This window comes from Marmota flaviventris, chromosome 14 (genome assembly GCF_047511675.1).
Source record: "Marmota flaviventris isolate mMarFla1 chromosome 14, mMarFla1.hap1, whole genome shotgun sequence".
In the NCBI taxonomy this organism is placed as follows: domain Eukaryota; kingdom Metazoa; phylum Chordata; class Mammalia; order Rodentia; family Sciuridae; genus Marmota; species Marmota flaviventris.
The window spans coordinates 18669151-18690534 of NC_092511.1; the positions used below are offsets into that span (position 1 = coordinate 18669151).

Genomic DNA, 21384 nt, shown 5'->3' on the forward strand with positions numbered 1-21384 from the left:
CACGCATGCCAGGCAAGCGCACTACCACTTGAGCCACATCCCCAGCCCTGCCTTATACTTTCATACATGTGCAATACTGCCTCTATTTTGCAGGTGACCAAACAGGCAGAGGAGATGTTTGTTCTAGGTTCCAATATTAGTGGCAGACCCATGACTCAAATTCAGGGCTCTCTGAATCCTGGAATAGGTGAGTTTTGTGTGTGTGTGTGTGTGTGTGTGTGTGTGAGAGAGAGAGAGAGAGAGAGAGAGAGAGAGAGAGTGTGTGTGTGTGTGTGTGTGTGTATACATGCTTTTCACACCACTGGATAATGTTTTGTGGTGGATGTGAAGATCCAGGAAGTATGCAACCCTTATCTAGTAAGGATTGACAATGGTATTTGAGAAAACCTTGTCAGGCCTTTTCTGGGGCTGAAGCCACTAGAAAGTTCTCTTGGTCCACAGTCCTTGAAAGATCTTTCAGCTGCTTGGAGGGAGGGTCCGCCCTGCTGAAGAGGACCACTGATAGCAGACCAACTCTGTACTAGGGCTGCCAGAGTCCTCTGTGTGTCCACCCTGAGAAGAGGTGAGGAAGACACAGGTGCTACTCCAATGGATTCTACAGCCTAAGAGGAATGACAGTTATGGGTCCTTTGTCAACCCTCCTCTCAGAATTTGAGGCAAGGACAGGCCACTCAAAGCAGATACCTGTAGCTAACAACAGCCTCTGCAAGTAACCCATACCACCTAACAAGCACGGCCTGAGGCACTGACCCTCTCCCCACTTCCAAAGCAACTAGAGTCCTCAGCAATGGCCCACACCTGTACTCCCGACTCAGGAGATGCAGGCAGGAAGATATAAAGTTCCAGGCTAGCCTGGGCAATTTAGGGAGTTCTTATCTCAAAATCTAAAAATTTTGGGATGTAGCTGGAATGTGCCTGGATTTACTTACTCCCCAGCACTGGGGGTAAAAAACAAAACTGAATTTAAAACTTTAATCTTATCTCTTTAAACTTCCTAGTAATTTAAATTCTAAAGATGAGAATTCATTGAATATCATTACTCTTTTTTTTTTTTTTTACACAATATCTTTATTTATTTTTTTTTATGTGGTGCTGAGGATCAAACCCGGTGTTTCACGCATGGTAGGTGAGCGCTCTACCTCTGAGCCACAACCTCAGCCCCTGAATATCATTATTCTTATATGTTAACTTTCAATGAAATTTTACATATTGATATATGTTGAACATACATTCAATGAATATATCAACTGAATAATCATACATATAATATATAACTGAATAATGATATTTGTCATCAGGTGAATGTTTTATGACCAACTTCAGGTTCTCTTATCTTGTCTCTCCTTTATGAAAATGACTTGTGTGCACGAAGGGGTCGCATTTCCCAGAACAGTGCTTTGTTAGGTTTGTGGTGCCCTTTAGAGTTTCAGCACATGGTGGCTTCACTCTTAGACTATAACTTCTGGAGGGCAGTAGAAGTTTTCCAGAGAACTGGACAGTAGAAAAATGGTATTCCCTTAACATGAAGCTAATTTTATCTAAGGGTGTAGACCAGGAGAGGTGTGTCAGCTGAAGGCCTAGGAGATGGAGGTGATTAACTGATGAAATTAACTCCAAAGGCAGCTTTACTGAAGAGACACAGCATCTCAGAAATTTTAAAAAACTTGTCAGAGAAGAGGTGTAGCCTCCTGATCCAAGGCACAGTCAAGTTCACTGACCTGGGGTTAGGCTGCTAAGGCCCCTGTCAAGTATTGGGAAAGCACTTCACCCCTCTGGATTTGGTTGCTCATCTATACAATGGGTGACCTCTTAGGCCTCTTTCTTTGTTCAAAGTGTAAAATGTTCTAGAAGGAAAACTTTTCAGAAGACACAGGATGAATTTATAAAATGTGAGACTGGCATGTCACTAGGTTAATAAAGATTTTACTCCAAAGTGATCTGGTGAATCATACAGGATGGTATTCAAAAGGACTCTTTTTGAATCCTTTTTTTTTTTTTTTTTTTTTTTGAGTCCCCAAAGCCAACTGCAAGAGAATAGAATAAGGGAGGCAAGGTATATCAATATTGGAGAGGAAAACTCTATCATATGAGATGCCCTTAGATTTAAAATGAATTCACAGCATAAAACAGTTACCTAAACTAGTCCCTTGGTCTTGAGCTGGGTAGACTGAAAGTAAGGGTCCTGGACTTACACCACCAGGCTAGGTCTGCAGGCCCAGGTACTTTCTATTCCATTAAGAGGATGAGCACCGCTGATCCATAATGGGGAGGGGGGAGGCATGGGAAAAATAGAGGAATTTGATTGGGCAAAGGGGAGGGAGGGTAGGGACAGAAGCATGGAGTCAGGAAAGATGGTGGAATTAAATGGACATCAGTACCCTAGGTACACGTATGACTACACATACGGTGTGATGCTGCATCGTGTACAACCATAGAAATGTAAAGTTGTGCTGCAATTGTATACAACGTATCAAAATGCATTCTGCTGTCATACCTAATCAAAATAATTAATTAGTTTAAAAAAAAAAAGAAGATGAACCTAGGCCTTCACCAAGGAGTGCCATGAGGTGAGGGAGCCTTAGCCTGGGCATGGAGGAGGTACTGAGGGGTGAGGATCCACCTGGAGAAGAGGGCTCTATAGAATAAGGATCACTCAGCTGGCCTTGGCCTCAAGTCTGAAGAAAGCTGTGTGTGGAAAAGGGATAAGGCTAGCCTTGAAGGTCTCACAAGAGAAGGCCAACAAGGAAAGGCTGGTGGGGAATAGACTGCTGCTTCCAGAGGGGGAAGGATTTTCAGTTATATAGTTCAAAGAACATGCTGGCCTAAGATCTAGTAACCTCTCATCCTTGGACAATGGGTGAGGAGGCGACAGGAGGGAGTTGAGCCCGGGATGGAAGGCTGGCCAGTGGAAGGGATCCAGCAATACTCCAGGAGCTGAGGCCTGAGGTACTGAGAAGGGGCTCTGCACAGAGAAAGGCCTCATAGTCCCTGACTCCTACGATGCCTGATGTTACCATAAAAATACAGTATGGTTACGAAAGTCAAGGTCCTTCCCCTCTCTGGGGAAAAACAAAGCCTGGAAAGAGAACACACCCTCAAAGTCCCTAGTAGGATTTCTGGGTAGAGCAAAAACACCTGGATCTGGTGTGGGATGAGCACCCATAAGTGATACACAGCCCTGGGACAGAGGGTTGGAGAGTGATCCTGGTCCCTGACAGAAGAGGCCATAGTGGTCCAGAACAGGATGCTTGGCCTCCTGATCTCCTAGACCTGGATTCCCTCATCTGAAAACAGGTTTAGTGGGCTGCTCAGGTGGGCTGTGAGCCCCTGCCAGAGTCTATCAGTATAGCCTCTTCGAGGCTGTCAGGAGCAGCCAGTCAAGGCCCTTCGCCTCAGCAGTGACTCATGCCAGGCTTCACTTTGTGCTAGCTCAGGACTGAGATGGAGGAAGGAGGCCAGCATTGCTCCCAGGGGCCCAGAGCTGTTAGAGCTGATGCTCTGATGAGGCACTCAGGAGTTAATTACAGCAAGGCAGCCAGGAGGGATCTGGATAAATGAACTTGGCTGGTGAGAAGTCAGGTATCCACAACATCCTTGTAAGAGGGAGAATGAGTTTAAGTGGAGAAAGAGACCATCCAAGTCCAGGTGGCTGGGTATCTGCATGTTGATACAGCACCTGCATGAGGTGTGTGTGAAGTCTTCTTCTCTGAAGGGTGACTGTGACCAAGCACATATCCATGTGTATCCTACATATGTGTCGTGGCTTCTGTACAAACACATGGCACTGTGAACCATTTCAGGATGTGAGCAAAACCACAAATGTTCAGTAAATCTGCCTGTCGTAATTCTGTTCCCAGTTTATCCAGATTCTTGGAGCTTTCAGGCCATTTGGAAGGTTAAAGGTCACTGGACCCTGCCAGGTGCCCATCCTGGTCTGCCTACCTGAGCAGAAGGGGCTGTGGGAAACAGGAAATGAAGAGCAGAAAGTACAGGCCTGTAGCTGGAAGAGGTCAGAGCCCAGAGAGCCCACCCCTCCCTGTGGAAAGAACCAAGGACCAGAAATCTGGAAACTCCAGTGCTACAACCAAAAGATGCCTCTCTCCCAAAGATGTAATAACCTTAGTCACTCAAAGAACAATCACTGGTCATGTATGCAGTCCCTGAGCTAAGTGCAGGGAAGGTCAAAAATAAACAGTACTCCAAAGAGCACCATGGATGGACATGGTGGTCCACTCATATGTGGATGAGACTGGTCTCCCAGGGCAGGAGCACTTCACCGTCTTCAGTGGTGAGCATGTGCTGGTCATTGGCCTGGACTCCTAAGCAGTCTTCAGAGACAGGGCCACTGTGCAGGCCAGGTGACTACATTCACAGGAGACAGCACATTGGGCCCTAAGATACCACATATGTGGTACCTAGAGCCCTTGCCAAGAGTATCTGGCACAGAACAGGTATTCCTTAGAGGTTTGGTAAATTAATGAGCTGTCAACTAGAAGACATGGCTCAAGGGGCAAACCATAACCCTTTAGATGATGAAAAGAAAACCTTCTCCAATCATGGAAATGCTGTTTCTGTGCTTCAAGATGGTAGCCACTAGCCACATGCAGCTACTAAGCATGTGGAAAGTGGCTAGTAAAGCTAAGGGACTGACTTTTAATTTTAATTAATTTAAACTACATATGGCTAATAGTTACCATTTTGGACAGTGTAGCCTAAACACTGTAGCAACCAAGGAAAACCATGTACCAATTCTGAGAGACAGAGAGCAGCTGCCTAGAGCCATGTGTTGAGAAAGATGCTAAGGTCACATCTGTGAGTGGTAGGAGAGAGTGCCTGTTGTGTCTGCCATGAAGGTACACACTACCTGTTGTCACTGCTCCAGAAAAATCAGCTTAGGGTCAACTATGGTCATATATGAAGGCACAAAGAAATTAAGTAGACAAGAGTTTCTACCTGTGCTGGGTTGGTGATGGTTTGGCTTCAATCCCTTTGCCACTGGCTAATGAAGGAGTAAACCCTGCCAGTGCTCCTACCAGTGCTCCATCCCATCTTCCATTACTCACAAACCCTCAGCTGCCCTTCCAGCCAGGGCCCCAGATAAGTTTCTGACTGGCCTTTTGACACCAGTCCCTTCCACACTGGGAACAAAGAATAGTCCCCCAGTGAGGGTTTTGTCCATCAGGTCACTGTTCTCCATCACCCACTACCTACACACACATCCATGGGCAAACTCCCTCACCCCCACTTCTGCCCTCTCACTGAGATAAAGACTCTTCTGCACACCACACATTCACAGTTCCCCTCCCTTTTCTCAAAAAGCCACCCACCTGGTTCTTTAAATCCAACTCCAAATACTTCAAAGAGTCTCCAGGGCAGGCCCACCCATCAGACCCACCAATCCCCTCCTTCCTCCACCTTCCTCGCCCTCTAGCCTGCACTCTCTGCCATCAGCTTTATTTTGTGCTCACTGGCTTCTTTTTCGTGTATGTTTAACAGGGTTACATGGTTGTGTTTTTCCCAGATATGTCCCCAGCCAGATCATCTGGGTTCTTTTGTCACACAGTGCTTTTGTCAAGTTGGATGTGTCACACCATATTCTGAACTGGGCAGGCCAGGATACAAGGCGGACCCTGTTTGATATATATAGTCACTGCAGAGGCCAGAACCTCTACTTCCTTCTTTGTACCCTTTGGCTGGCTTCTCCTATAACCCTGAGTGGCTCTGGGACAGTGGTTATCACCTGTGATGCCTGGTAGCAAAAGCACTTAACTTATTATCCTCAGGTAGAAGCCAATTTCCACCGAGCTTACCAGCACACAGAGGCACTGTCCTACGTCCTCACCCTGGTGGGGCCCAAGCACAAGTCTGCAAATGAGGGCACAGAGCCTAGAACCTACCAGGCTTGGAGTTAATGCAAAAGGCGATCTACATGCTGAAAGAGCCTGGTGCGTGCTCGCCACCTGGATGTCTTAGCAGGCTCTCAATCTCAGCACAGCCAGTCTCACCTCAACCTCACCCCAGCCAAAACCTGCAACTCTCACCATCTTCCCCATCTCTGTAACCAGCAATTCTGCCTTTGAGTTTCCCCCAGACTCAAATATTTAATCATCATCGACTCCTCACTCTCCTGTCTCCTGTTCCATCCAGCAGTTAAGTCATCGGCTCTGCCTTCAGAAAATATCTAGAATAACCCCACCCCCCCATCGCTGCCACCTCCTGTTCTGATCTGAGCTAATGTCCTCTCACTAAAATTACTGCATGGCTTCTCACTGGCCTCCCTGCTTCCAGTGCTTTCTCTTCTCCACCAGCAGCCACAACTGATCCATTTAAAACCTAAGACTTCCCCATGGAGAAGCCAAGGTCCTTAGGGAGCCCTGTAGGCTAGCCCACATCACCTCTCTGCCTCACCTGTCTCTCTTCCCCTCACTCCTGCTCCAGCCACAGTGGCCTCTCTGGTGTCTCGCAGACAAACCTCAGGGCCTGTCACTCACTGTCCTTCCCCCTGCATGCTGCTCTCGTCCTCCCTGCCTTCAGTTCTGTGCTCAAATCTCACTGTGGAAAGCCCTCCCAGGCCACCAGATGTTCAACTGCTACCTCCACCCGCAGGCTCCCCTTAAGTGCCGTCCCCCGCCTCTCAGAGTACACTTGTTTATTTCATGTCTGCCCCCCACACACTGAAGCTGTATCCCCAGGGCCGAGCAGAGTGCCTCAAATACTTGTTCCCATTTCACAGACAAACTGGGCTCAGGGACATAAGTAACTGGCCCAAGTCATGCAAAAAGTGGCCTAGCTAGGAGCCTGTGTTGTCAGACATTACCACTTCCAATGGCAGTCAAAACCCAATGGCAGTCAAAACTGATTCCAGTCAAAAGTGATGCCAGGGAAGGGGTCTCTGCAGCTCCTTTCAGGCAGGTGACATGACGGGTTCACCCACCCACTTTCAATACATGGCACAGCGAGGAAGAGGCAGGGCTTCTGTGGAGGCGAAGCACCCTCCTCCCTCGCCACACCAATGCCTCCTCCTTGCTCTCAGAAGCTCCCCAAGGAGGAAGGTCCCCACCCCCCATCAGCACTGCCAGGTCAACAGCAGACACATAGGGGCTGGCAACCCCAGGACAAGAGGTAACTGGCCTCTCTTATTACCAACTCCCCTCTCCCCCACCAACCTCTTGTAAGAACAGGGCTCAAGGTCGCAGCTACTGTCTGGACACCTTGTCCTCGGAGCCAAAGGTCTTGAGGGGAACAGTGAAGCCTGAGCAAAGGTCAGAGAGGGGACACAGAAAAGCTAGCAGCAGAAGCTGAGCTGATGAAACAGCAGCGTCCCAGGGCTCACGGGCAGGGCACCCAGGAGAGAAGCCTGACGCTCGCGGCTAACGGGCAGCTCTCCCCTTGACCTGCTCAAGGTCACCCACCAAGGGAAACACCACAGCTCAAAGCAGCAGCGCATCCTCGTCACAGGTGATCCTGGAGCCAGGTTACAGCAGAGGGGCAGAGTGAGGTAGCTGTCTGTTCCTGCTCATCCCCATGGGAGCGACAGAAGTCCAACCTGTGTCCCCCAAGGCCATATTCCCCAGGGTGCCACAGATGAAGATAGTGGATGGGGCAGTCAGTCCTGGGTTCTCCTTAGAGGTGCCCAGGCTACAGCTTGTCACCCTCTGAAGGGTGGGGACTGAGGACAGTCCTATGCTCTCTGGACGACAAGGTACAGAGGAGGCTTACTTAAGAGGGCGTGACCTGCAGGAAGTCAGGCCTGCCTTGACCACCTTCCTTGCCACCTCCATCTCCCTACACCCTCCTTCAAGTGCATCCTACTGCCTGGGAAGTGATTCTGAGTATGGAATTCAGAGAGGCTCTGCAGTTTATACCTAGTAACAGGAGTGTGTTGGGTGGATTTTCTGGATACCTGCTGTTGCCAGGAGGCAGTTGGGGTGCTAAGTAACCCCCAAGGTCCCCAACTAAACCCTGCTATGAGGTCACATGGGAATCGCAACAAACAACTCTAGTTCTTTCCTCTGGGCCTCCAGCTCTACCCCAAGATGCCCACGGAGACGAGGGAAGACTGGAGAGGCCTATAGTCTACCTGAGAAGCCCATTCCACAGGCAAGTTCCCCAGACTGCCCACAGTCTTCAAGATGCAAGGAGAGCCCCCTCAGAGAGTGTCACATCCACAAGGCTTCCAAGAGGGCCAAACTCCTGCCCGACAGAGGAGGCTTGGGCCAGGGGGTTCAACGTGGCAAAGTTGCAGGGTTCCAGACCCTCTTGTTACCCGTAAGCTATCTGTCTTGACCTGCCTGAAGAGGCAGAAGGGGACAACTGTGTGCAAAGGAATGGGGGGTCAGGGGGGCATGGCTGCCCACCCTCCCATCACAAGCAAGAAGCTGGTCATCTCCATAAAGGAGAGAACAAGCTCCCACGGGCAACAAGGAGACCAGAGCCACAGAATCCTGCTCCCTGCTCGTCCCCCACTTCATTTTATGGCAGAGGAAGAGGATGAGGTCCAGAGAGGACAGTGCCCTGCAGAGGTGACACAGCTGCAGCAGCAGGACACATCTTTCCACCACAAAGTGAGACACGAAACCTGAGCACTGAAAGGAGGCCCCTTCTCCAAAGAGGAGAAATACTGCATTCAAAATGGCTGCTGAGGGCTGGGGCTGGGGCTCGGTGGCGGAGCGCTTGCCTAGCATGTGGGAGGCACTGGGTTCGATCCTCAGCACCACATAAAAAACTAAATAAAGGTGTGCTGTCCACCTACAACTATCAAAAACATTTTTTTAAATAGGTGCTGAGAATTTTTTAAAAACAGCTCAACACTGTTAGCGCGCGGACAGCCTGGTGCGGCATCAGCCTTGGATGCTCTTAAACAGGAGCCGCGTCCAAACCAGCTTCTGTGCACACCCCTCCGAGGGCTTCCGCAGACCGTTCCCCAGGCATTTCCCCTCTGTTGGCCCCTTCACTCTCACCATGGGCCTTGATAAGAGGAACGTGAAACAGGATCATGTGACCTCCATGACTGGCCTGCGTTCAGCTCCCAAAGCTCCCAAGACTCGCTGGCTGATGCTCCTGGGACGTTAAATCAGCCCAGAGCCCAGGCTGCTCAACATCATTCACGTCAGCCCTGATGCCTGGGGAGGGAGCAACCTCTGTCCCCACTGGAACAAAGGAGACCCAGCCAGCTCCCATCTACTGCCCCAGGCTTCCTTCAGCCAGTGCCTCCCCCCGGGCTGGAGCCACATCACAGGAGCTAACAGCACCATAGGACTTCATGGTTTTCAGACTCACTTCTGCCTTCTGCCTTCATGGGATTCCCAGACAACTCCGTGCCAATGGGATTTTTGTTAGTTTGTCTGTACTAGGAAGAACCCAGGGGCATGCTTTTTAATCTCACTTTTTCAGAAGACTAATCTGAAGATAGGGAAACAGAGTACCAATGTCACACAGGGAGACGGTGGGAAAATTAGGGCTCACTGTCCCCCCCAAAATTGGCAGAAGCATTAGATGTGAATCCCATGTTCCAGTTTGCCAGTGGGTCCTCCCACCCACTATGCTGCAGACTCCAGACTCTGGTGCTGGTCACTGTGAGAAGAGGAGGCTCAGGGATGTGGGAGTGGATAATGATTTGGGTCTTGTCTTCAAAGGAAAGACTGCCCCAGGGCATCCAGGGTTCCTGAAGCAGAGAAGTAGCTTCTAGGTAAACAAGGAAATTTTAAGTGCCCAAGTGCACTCTCATTCATTGCCAGGAGGAATATAAATCATTTAAACCTGTGTATAAGACAATTTGGCAGTATTTATCAACATTAAAAAATGCACATGGCTGGTCCCTCAAGACGTTAAACACAGAGCTACCATATGACCTATTAGCTCCGTTCCTGGGTATATACCCCCAGAGAAGTGAAAGCAGAGACTGCGACAGATACTGTGTACCCAAGTTCGTAGAAGAACATTCACAATGGACAAAAGGATAAACAACAAAGAGAAGGCCAACAGATAAACACTCAAACATCCTAATGGATAAACAAACCGCCGTATATACACAGTGGTCTGGAAGAGGAAGTTCTGACACACGCCACAACAGAGATGAGCCTGAGAGACTCTACTCACAGCAAGCCAGGCACGAGAGGACACTGGTGCATGATGCCACTCACAGAAAATACCTAGAACTGGGTACATTCAGAGACAGGCTGAAGAATGGTGGTCACCAGAGCCTGTGAGGATGGGGAATTACTGCTTAACAGGCAGTTTGGGATGATGAAGAAGTTCTGGAAATGGACAGGGTTGATGTCCGCACAACACTGTGAATGTACTTAATGCCCCAGAATTGTTCACTTAAAAATGGTTAAAATGGCAAATTTTATACTATGTGTGTTTTACCACAATTTTTATAAATGGCTTTGTAAATGCACAAGCCCAGTGATTCAGCAGTTCCTTTCCTATGTTCCTATTCCTCAAACGTACTTGAACAAGCATGGCATGGTGTCCCTAGTAAAGACATTACAGTGATGTCTGCAGTAGCAAAAGGTTGGAAATAACCTAAATGTCTTCCTAGATGATCTCAAAGAAATGAATTACTTTATATCTATAGAATGGAATATGACCTAGTCATTAAGAAGGACAAAGTAATATGGACTTAGAATGCTCTCTGAGACAGTAAAGAGATCCAGTGCCAAGAGTGATAGGCTACCATTGCGTGTGCATGTACAAGTGCGTTCTACATACATACATTTGGAAGTAAATAGAATAGCTGTATAATACATATAATTACCTCTAATACAAAAAAATAATAATAATATTGCCTGGTGGATGGAAGGCTAGGGGAAGTAGGAGGGGATGGTTTACTTTTTCCTGATATACTCTTTTTCATACCTTTATAATGTTTTACCTTGTACATTTTTAATAATTTTAAAATAATATCTTTTGATTCTTGGTATAACAGAGGAGCTTATATGAGACTGAACACTTCATCTAAGAACAACTACAAAATCTGGATAAAATACAAAAACAAAACAAAACAAAACAAAAAACACCCTAGGTCTTCAACAGCACTAGGAAACAACTGAGGGGACCAGGACTCAAGGGACCAAAATCTCAGAGGGAATAGGAACACATTTAGGTGAACTGGGCATATCTAACCCCCTTCCCTTGAGACCAGGCATTGAGAGGCTGAACAGAGAGCAAATGGTGAGATCTTCCCACGGGCTGGAAAATCAGGACTAATGCAAAGAGATTCCCAGGCAGCTAGACTGCAAGATCTGAGATGCCAGAAAAAAGAGAACCACAGAACAGTGAGCCTGGCTTTCTGCACTCTATTCCCTTTGAGCATGAGCTTGGGGTAAGAGACCACGAAGCCAAGCAGATAGTGACAGCCACGAGGCTACAGGCACAGGGCAGTTTTAGCAGCCGCACATGCTGGGAGCTGCCCCAGGAGAGGGGCCAGCCTTTTAATAAGATCTCTGAAAGTCTATTTCCTAAGAGTAAGCATAGAATGGTAGTAGGGCAGCTCCCAGACCAGTCCAGCCTCAAATCATCTCAACCCACCCTGGATCAATGTGACCGGCTCATACGCTGGCCATCTGCTTTGGAAAAAGCTCCCTGAAAAGACATGCTGTCAGCATCTTTCAGAAATTTCCATATACGATATCCACCATCTAATAAAAATGCCAGGAGACAGGACAAGAAATATAGGAAAATGCAGGCCCATCGTATTTCAGAAACTATGACTGTCAGTCAAGGACTTTAAAACAAATGTTTAATAAGTTCCCTCCAATAGATGATTGAATGCTTAACCAGAGAACTAGAGTCCAGTTCTAAAAATTAATTCTAAAACTGAAGAAAACACAATAATTGAAATTAAGGACTTAATAAATGAGCAAAGCATATGAGATTGATTCAACAACACCAAGGAAGAAAGGATTAGTAAATTGGAATTTAGGTCAGTAAAAATATTTAATCTGAAAGCACAAAAATTTTTTTAAAAATGTAAAAAAAGGAAGAAAGAGAGAGACCGACAATGATTTATGGAACATGATAAGAATATCAAATAGGGATATTGAGAGTCCTAGAAGGAAAGGAAAGAATGGGGCAGAAGCAATAAAAAGATACTGGCTGAAAATTTTCAATTCATCAATTCAATAAACTCTTTGAAAACTAAGCAGTGCAACTACAAAGAAAATCCCTAGGTGTATCACTGTGAAACTGCTAAAAACTAAATTCTAGCAGAATGTTGTAGAAGCAATCAGAGGAAAAAAATAAGCATTACTATACCAGGAGCAACAGTGCATCTGACAACTGGCATTTCTACAGGAATGACGAGGATGGAGAACATGGAATAACACTCTCAAGGGGCCACAAGTAAAAGACTAGCAACCTAAACTCCTTTATCTGAAAAAAAAAAAAAAAATGTTGCTTTAGTTTGAATATGTCCCCTCCAAAATCCAGGTGCTGGCAATGTGCTGGTATCAAGAGACCGGGGAGGTATTAGACCAGGAAGGCTGCTCCTCACACGGCCGTCAGCTGGCTCCTCCTCTGCCATGTGCAGATGCAGCCGGGAGGCCCTCACCAGACCAGAGACCAGCACCCTCCTCTAGGACTGCCCAGACACCAGAGTGGTAAGAAATAAATTTTTGTTCTTTATAAATTATCTAGTTCCACATATTCTGTTGAGGCAGCACAAAATGGACTAAGAAAGGTATCTTTCAAAAATGAAGGCAAAATAAATACATTTCCTGGCTATTAGAAATGGAATTTGCTGGGTTGGGATCGTGGCTCAGTGGTAGAACACTTGCCTAGCATGTGTGAGGCACTGGGTTCGATCCTCAGCACCACATATAGATAAATGAATAAAATAAAGCTCCATTAACATTTTTTAAAAAAGAAATGGAATTTGCTGCCAACAGATCTCTGAAGGGAACCCTTCAAGAAAATGAGGCACAGAAATGAAGATGGGGGAGCAACTGAGGTGAATGCAAGTGATGGGTATTAACAGTATAAGAAATTACCCTAATGTCTTGTGAAGTTTTAAATATATGTTGAATTAAAATACAACAGTAGCCAGAAAGTGGGGCACAGGGGGTTGTTAAATGAAATGAAAGTGTTGCAAATTTTTTGTACTATAACCAAAGAGTATTAACTTGGGGTAGATGGAAATATAAAATAATTGATATTTATTGACAATATTTCATTTTTCAAAGATATTTAGAAACATTTTGAAGAATGCACTTTTTTCTCAAGTGCGTCAAAATCAACCACATCTGTTTTCTAACCACAGATTTGAGCTAAAACAATAACAAAAACATAATTTTAAACCCCCAAATGTTCAGAAATTAATCAATGTAATTTTAAACAGTGCATAGATCAAATATATTTCGATTAAAATTAGAAAATATTTTGAACTAAAATGGCCATACTACCAAAAGTGCTATACAGAATTAATGCAATTCCTATTAAAATTTCAATGACACTCTTCACAGAAATAGAAAAAAGCAGTCATGAAATTCATTTGGAAAAATAAGAGGCCCAGAATAGCCAAAGCAATCCTTAAAAGCAAAGGAGGCATCACAATATCAAACCTTAAATTATACCACAGAGTTATAGTAATAAAAACAGCATGGTATTGGCAGAAAAAGACCATGGACATGAAGACAAATGGACAGAATAGAAGATACAGAAACAAACCAACACAAATACAGTACCTCATATAGACAAAGCACCATGAACATACATTGGAGAAAAGATAGCCTCTTCAACAAATGGTGCTGGAAAACCTATAAATCCACATGCAGCAGAATGAAACTGAACCCCTATCTCTCACCTGCACAAAACTCAATTCAAAGTGGATCAAGGACCCAAGCATTAGAACAGAGACCCTGTGCCTACTATAAGAAAATACAGGCCCAATCTTCTTCATGTCAGTTTAGGAACCAAATTCCTCAATAAGATTCCTAAAGTGCAAGAAGTAAAGAATCCAGCTGGGTGCGGTGGTGCATGCCTATAATCCCATCGGCTCAGGAGACCGAAGAATTACAAGTTCAAAGCCAGCCTCAGCAAAAGTGAGGCGCTAAGCAACTCAGTGAGACCCTATCTCTAAATAAGATACAAAATAGGGCTAGGAATGTGGCTCAGTGGTCGAGTGCCCCTGAGTTCAATAAATGGAATGGTATCAAACCAAAAAGCTTCTTCACAGCAAAGGAAACAATCAAGAATACGAAGAGAGAGCATACAGAATGGGAGAAAATCTTTGCCACCTGCACCTCGGATAGAGCCTTAATCTCCAGCAAATATAAAGAACTCAAAAAACTTAACACAAATCACCATCATCATCATCCAATCAACAAATGGGCAAAGGAACTGAACAGGCACTTCACAGAAGAAATACGAATGGTCAAAAAATATATTAAAAATCTTCAACATCTCTAACAGAGAAATGCAAATTAAAACTACACTGATATTCCATCTCATTCCAGTCAGAATGGCAATTATCAATAATACAAGTAACAATAAATGTTGGTGAGGATGTGGGGGAAAAGGTACACTCATTCATTGCTGGTGGGTCTGCAAATTGGTGCAACCATTCTGGAAAGCAGTATGGAGATTCCTCAGAAAACTTGGAATGGAACTACCATTTGACCCAAAGGACTTAAAATTAGCATACTATGGTGACACAGCCATATTAATGTTTATAGCAGCTCAATGCACAATAGCTAAGCTATAGAACCAAACTAGGTGCCCTTCAACAGATGAATAGATAAATAAACTGTGGTATATATACACAATGGAATATCACTCAGCCATAAAGAAGAATAAAATGATAGCATTTGTGGTTAAATGGATAGAACTAGAAACTATCATGCTAAGTGAAATAAGCATATCCCAAAAAACCAAAGGCCAAAAGTTCTCTCTAATATGTGGATGCTACAACACAATAAAGGGGTAGGGGACAATAGAAGTTGATTGGATTAGACACAGGGGAATGGAGGGAGGGGTGGGGATATAGCTCAGTTGGTAGAGTGCTTGCCTTGCATGCACAAGGTGCTGGAGTCGGGGCAGGGGGTGGGGTTGATGAGAATACAAAAGACAGCAGAATGAATCACATGTAACTCTGATGTAACTCTCCTATGTTCATATATGAATACACGACCAATGAAACTCCATATCATATACAACCACAAGAAGAGAATCCTAATTAGAATAAGCTATACTCCATGTACTTATAATAACTCAAAATACACTCTACTGCCATATATATCTAAAAAGAACAAAAGATATTTTGAACTAAACAAAATACAATATCAAAATTTGTACTGCAGGCTAAAGCAAGTAATGAGGAAAATGTCTAGCATTAAATGCACATTTTAGAAAAGAAAGGCTAAAAATTACTTATCTAAGTTCCATCTCAAGAAGTTAAAAGGACACTAAGTAAAGCCAAAAAAATGAAAAAGCTAACAGCATAAATTATGGCAGTGTGGGATTATGCCTATAATCCAGAAACTCAGGAAAACTGAGGCAGGAGGATCACAAATTCAAAGCCAGTCCCAGCAACTCAGCAAGACCCTATCTTAAATAAAAATAAAAAGTGCTGGAGATACAGCTCGGTAGTAAAGCACTCCTGGGTTCAAGCACCAGTACCACACACAGAAAAGCATAAATTAGAGAATTATAGTAAAAAATGTACAAAGAAAGAAGCAGCAAAGATGTAAGGTGGTTCACCAAAGAGGCTGAAACATTAATAAACCTTAGCAAAATACATGACGAAAAAGTTAAAAACTGAAGGCAGTTAAAAACTGAGTAACAAAAAAAGGAACATTACTACAAATCTTATAGACAGTAAAGTATTGTGAATGTTGTGACAAATTCTTGAAATTTAGATGAGCTGTACAAATTTCTAGAGAAAACAGAACCTCAAAAGTTACTCAAAAAGAACACAAACTCTGAAACAGCTTTCATCTATGACAAAAATTGCCTCTTGTCACACTCCAGACCCAGGGGACTTCACTTTTTTTTTTTTGGTACCGGGGACTGAACTCAGGGGCACTCGACCACTGAGCCACATCTCCAGCCCTATTTTGTATTTTATTTAGGGACAGTGTCTCACTGAATTGCTTAGCACCTTGGTTTTGCTGAGGCTGGCTTTGAACTTCTAATCCTCCTGCCTCAGCCTCTTACAGCACGTGCCACTACACAGGGCTCCAGGGGACTTCACTAATGAATTCTTCTAAACGCTTAAGGCATAACCCAGATCACCCTTGAACTCTTCCAGGGATCAAAGGGAAAGCACACTCAATTTACTTCAAGGGTCTGGCATTACCAGGATACTAAAAACCTGTCAAGGACATTGAAAGAAAGTAAAATGACAGGGAGATACCTCTTGTGGCTACAGTCACAAAAGTCCTAAGGAAAACAGGAGCACACTGAAACTCAAGGCACAGGAGCAGGATCCCAACTCTCCCATTGGTAACAAAGCTGAGCAACCCCACACAGAGCCCACCTTGTCCTTGCAATAGTCTCTTAAAGAAGGCTTTATGTACGGAGAAGCTGAGTCCTAGAGAGGCCGAGGAACCAGCCCAAGATCCCACTCTGAGTAAAGCCTGAATGGACAAATTCATTCCACTTGTTGGACACTTAGAGGCACCTGCTGTGCCTGGCAAGGCCTGGGACATGTTTTGGTGCCTCCACCTCTCCCTTCTGCCTCACTTTGACCTCTCAGTCATGAGACCAGTGTCTGCTCTGCTGGTGTACAGCATCACAGTGGAGGAGGGCCAGCATGGCCAGTGCAGGCTGCCAGCACCTAAGGCTGCTTCACAGGGATCCAGAGTTCTAGGGCACACGATGCCATTCCCTAGGCTCCCTGAGCTGACCCTGCCCAGGGAAGCATGTAGTCCTGGGTATTAGAATGCAGCTGTGTGAGCCCCTGAACTGTGCCAGGCTCTGCCCATGCTTCTCATATGACCCTCAAAAAACTCTGCAAGACAAATGTCAATGCTTCCACTTTGCAGATGAGGAAAGTGGGGCACTGATAGGGTCAAAGAATTCCCTGGCCTCGCTAAATGGTGACCATCCATTTAAAAAAAAAAAATGTACAAGGGCTGGGGCTGGGGCTCAGCAGTAGCACACTTGCTTGGCATGTGTGAGGCTCTGGGTTCAATTCTCAGCACCACATAAAAATAAATTTAAAATAAAATAAAGATAATTTTAAAAAATAAAGGACTGGGGGGTTAGGGTTGTGGCTCAGTGGTAGAGCACTTGCCTAGCATGTGTGAGGCACTGGGTTCCATTCTCAGCACCACATACATATAAATAAATTAAATAAAGGTCTATCAACAACTTAAAAAAAAAAGTACAGAACCCAGAGGGATACCACCAAGGTATAAGAGATCAGATACATACAGGGTTTTTATAAAACCAGTAAAGGTTTTCGTTTGTTTTGCAGTACAGAGATTGAACTCAGAACCTTGAACATGCTACATATGACTGAGTTACATCGCCAGCCCTAAAGGAGTAGTTTTTAAAAAATTTTTTTTAGTTATATATGGGCACAATATCTTTACTTTCTATATTTATTTTTATGTGGTGCTGAGGATTGAACCCAGTGCCTTACATGTGTGAGGCAAGTGTTCTGCCACTGAGCTACAACCCCAGCCCCAGGAGTATTTTTTTTTTAGATGAACATAACACCTTTATTTTATTTATTTGTTTATTTTTATGCGGTGCATGTGGTGCTGAGGTTTGAACCCAGTGCCTCACACGTTGCCAGGCAAGTGCTCCACTGAGCCACAACCACAGCCCTTAAAGGAGTATTTTTTAAATACACTCAGCCATGGTAAGTTCTCAGGAGCCCCATCCAGGGTTCAAGGTTTAGGGAAAGGGGACAAATATGATGGGCTACAATCATGGACTTTTGTCACAACAGAGGTAAGGGAAATTTCCCTCTGAAACAGATGACTCTAAGACCAGCTCAGAAGTTTTAAGACTTCATTAGTAAGTAAAGAAAAAACGTCCAGAGGAATGTTGCATCCCTTCAGCTAAATGATTTCATGTGTGCCTTCAAATACCACTGTCTAAAGAATGTGAGTGAGGCCCAATGATGGGGTTCCAGTGTGGTCCCTCCAAATTAAAGCCCCATCTGCCTTAGTGGCAGGAACTAGGAAAACAAATTTCAGTAAATCCAGAGCGCACAGAACCTCCTGATCATAAAATGACATGGTTCCCAGAGCACAGAACCATAGAGTTTCAAGAAAGGGAGATAAAAACTATGGATAACAGGAAATTGGTGAACGTGATCTCTGGAGACCTTTTAAAAGCATTTGAGATGAATCCAGACCAAAACCCATTTAAAAGGCTGAGTGAGTCACATGAGAACCAAGAGCACCATCCTGTCATGGATTAGGCTGGAGCAAAGCCAGTAAACAAAGAACAGGGAAAGCCAGGCCCTTCTCCAGATGGAAAAAGGTAAACATTGGGGTCCCCAGGGACTGAGCTGGTTTTCCTTCCTCATAAGTGACTTGGAATGGAAGTAAGTGGGAAGTGGCTCCCTGGGGGAGGGAGCTGAGGTAGATGGGTAATAGGTAGACATGAGCCGTGGGAACATGGAACTCTACAGATGGGGTCTCCATGCTAACTCACAACGTGTTTTTAAAGAGACAGCTTTCACAAAGTCATCATGGCCCCGCTTTGACTTAAGATAATAGCCCCATACCCAACAGCATCAGCACCCAAGGCTTCTCCTCAAGTAGGAGAAAGAAAGATTAATCTGACCAGCGGCTAGACAGCTCAACAGCCTCAAGGTCTGTGAAAACAAATTCCAAATAAAATTGGCCAGTATGGACCAAGGTGACCAAAAGTTGCCTTTAGATCCTTGACATGTTATTTAATCTTATTGTAATTATACATTTTCTCACCTCTGTGGGGTTCACTTAGGCTCTTATGGTTAATAACATATGCAGTAGGGATTTAGAAATATGATCCCATCCAACTGTCAACAAGAGCTAGGAGTGGATTCTCCAAAAACTCCCCCTTAACTGCAGTAAACACTGGGCCACAAAGAAGGGAGTTGTCACTCTCCTCTTTTGAGAAAAAACTACTTTCCCTCTTATACTCTAATAAACTTTACTATATTTTTTCTATGCCTCCTCATGTCTTGCTTAAAATTTTCTATTGCAAGAACACAAGAGCTGATAACACAATGCAACCACTAGTCTGAGGTCGTGGGATGGGCCCAAATGCACTTGCCCAGCAGAGGCCCCAGCTCCTCTCTGAGCACATCAGCCAGTGCACAGTGCAAATCTGCATTTGAACAGGCTAGAGTAGGGGAAGGGCAAGAAAGGCATAACACAAACAACTGCCCAGGGAGAAAAAGAATCCAAAATACACCCAACAAAGCTTTTCACCTGAGAAAACAATGGCACAGAGTCATTGCTAGCTGCCTAGGCAATGCATTTCTTTAAAAAGAAAAGTCTTACATTATAGGGAAACAGAACAAAAACAGAAAGCAAGAGGGAAGTCAAGGAGAGGAGATTTGGGAATGAGAAGCTCCTGGTGGTCCAGAAACAGCTCTCTGAGGACAAGCAACCCATGGTTCAAGTAAGGAACCAAAACCGGACTTCTTCCAAGGAACACCAAGCCCTGCAGAGCCCAGGTGATCTGGCCCCTCTCCTCTTGTGGGCCCCTCTTCCCAGGCCCCAGCCACCCCACCAGAGCCTCACCTGCTGCTGGCTCTGCTCCTCCAGGTTCATCTTTACCTCCAGCGACTGGCGGGCCTCCAGAAAGGCCTTGCGGTGCTTGCGGTCTGCCATGTAGTAGGACATGATGCCCACGATGATGGCACACAGGTAGAGGAAGACGTTGGCCAGGATCTAGACCCCAAGGAGGAGAGAACAGGATGGTGGTGAAAACATGTCTTCAGGAAAGAGGGATGGGAGAGCTGGGGTGGACAGTAGCCACGATCAACCTGGAGTTGCCCAGTGCCCAAGGAACCCAGCTGAGCTCCAACCCTGACTACAGAGATATGGCATGGCTCCTGACCAGGAAGGCTCAGGGGCCCACAGGCTTGGTGCTAGACTGCAAGGCTGGTTGAGGGGCCACTGTTCCCCCTCCTGCTTCACACCATGGCCAATGCCCTCCACCTGACCGCTCCAGACCCGCAGCCCCTGTCAGTCAGTCACCCATTGGTTCAGGCAACAATGAGCCCTCACTAATGAGATGCCCCTAGGTACTGTGCCAACTCACTAGAGAAAGGATGTACAAATCCCAGATACCAGCAGAAGAGTGTAATCCTGAAAGTTACAGATATCAGGGACATCACAGGAGACCTGAAGAGGTCATGGGCTGGCCCAGCTGCCATAGTGCTACCTTAAATGTACGCCTCAGGTTTTTTTCTGGGCATCACAGACATCTGTCACCAGGGCACAAGAGAGCAGTCAGCACCAGTCCTCATGTCTCTTGAGGAACTGAAGCTATGGACAGGATGGGGGTGGGACCTGCCTGTAGGTCTACCACTGGCACAGAGGGCTCCTTGGGCCTTGAGAGTCTGTTCCCATCCCTGACACCCTGCAGACTTCCCTAGGTGTCCTGGTCCCTGACATTCCCATAGGCTGCTGGGACTGCAGACCCAATAGCCTCATGCTGAAGGCAATCTTGGATATGGATCTTAACATCCACTCCACGCCTGGCTCCTGGTGTTGGATGCTGCTGACTTTGACCCTTTGTCTTGACTGGGCCCCCCACAGCTGGACCAGGTACCAATTCTTCCAGTGTCTCCAAGCCCACTGGCCTCGGTTCACTGCTTCCTGGTACCAGTCCTCCTGCTTTCCTGGTACCAGCTCCATACCCTCCCCTAAAGCTGTACTCACCCTCCACACCCTGATTCCTGAGGTCCTGCCCAGGGGAGAGAGATGCCTCCCATGTGGGTGTGGCTTCTCAGACACAGCTGAAAAGTAGAATGGGAAGGCTGAAGAATTTCTTAATTTCCAGCCCTGAAGGGAAAAGGATTGGCCCAGCAGACACAACAGATTCTGGTGTCAGAAAGAAAATGGGGGAAGTCAATTTTAGCATTTTAAACAAGATGGTTTTGTAGACAGAAGGGAGGTTGATTCTGACGTTAATTTTCTGGGGTCTCTTGGTTACTCCACATCCTCTCTGATTTTGTGTGTTATCAGGGCTGATCAGTAGCACCCTGAGGATCCACCACCACCACACCAGGCAGAAAGTTCCTGTAGTAGCTACATGTGGTCACCAGTGCTGAGTCCCAGGGGTATTCACTGTGGGCCTCTGAATAATAAGTAATTAGGTGAGGTATCTTAGTGCCAGTCCATAAGCCACCAGATAAAAGTTCTCAAGATTCACTGATGGCTGGCTCCAACACATAATGACCCAATCACTCACAGCATACGGTGGGGG

At 45.7% G+C, this 21384-nt stretch overlaps 1 protein-coding gene across 4 annotated transcripts in view; it reads right to left on the reverse strand.

The window, feature by feature from the left end:
- The window catches only part of Adcy3 (adenylate cyclase 3), an 84924-nt gene that overhangs the window by 25810 nt on the left and 37730 nt on the right, over positions 1-21384 (reverse strand). For all 4 annotated transcript variants that reach the window (XM_071601394.1, XM_071601393.1, XM_027933337.2 and 1 more), the window contains one exon: positions 19692-19841. In XM_071601394.1, coding sequence (XP_071457495.1) covers positions 19692-19841 — 150 coding nt within the window. The remainder of the gene's footprint in view (positions 1-19691; positions 19842-21384) is intronic.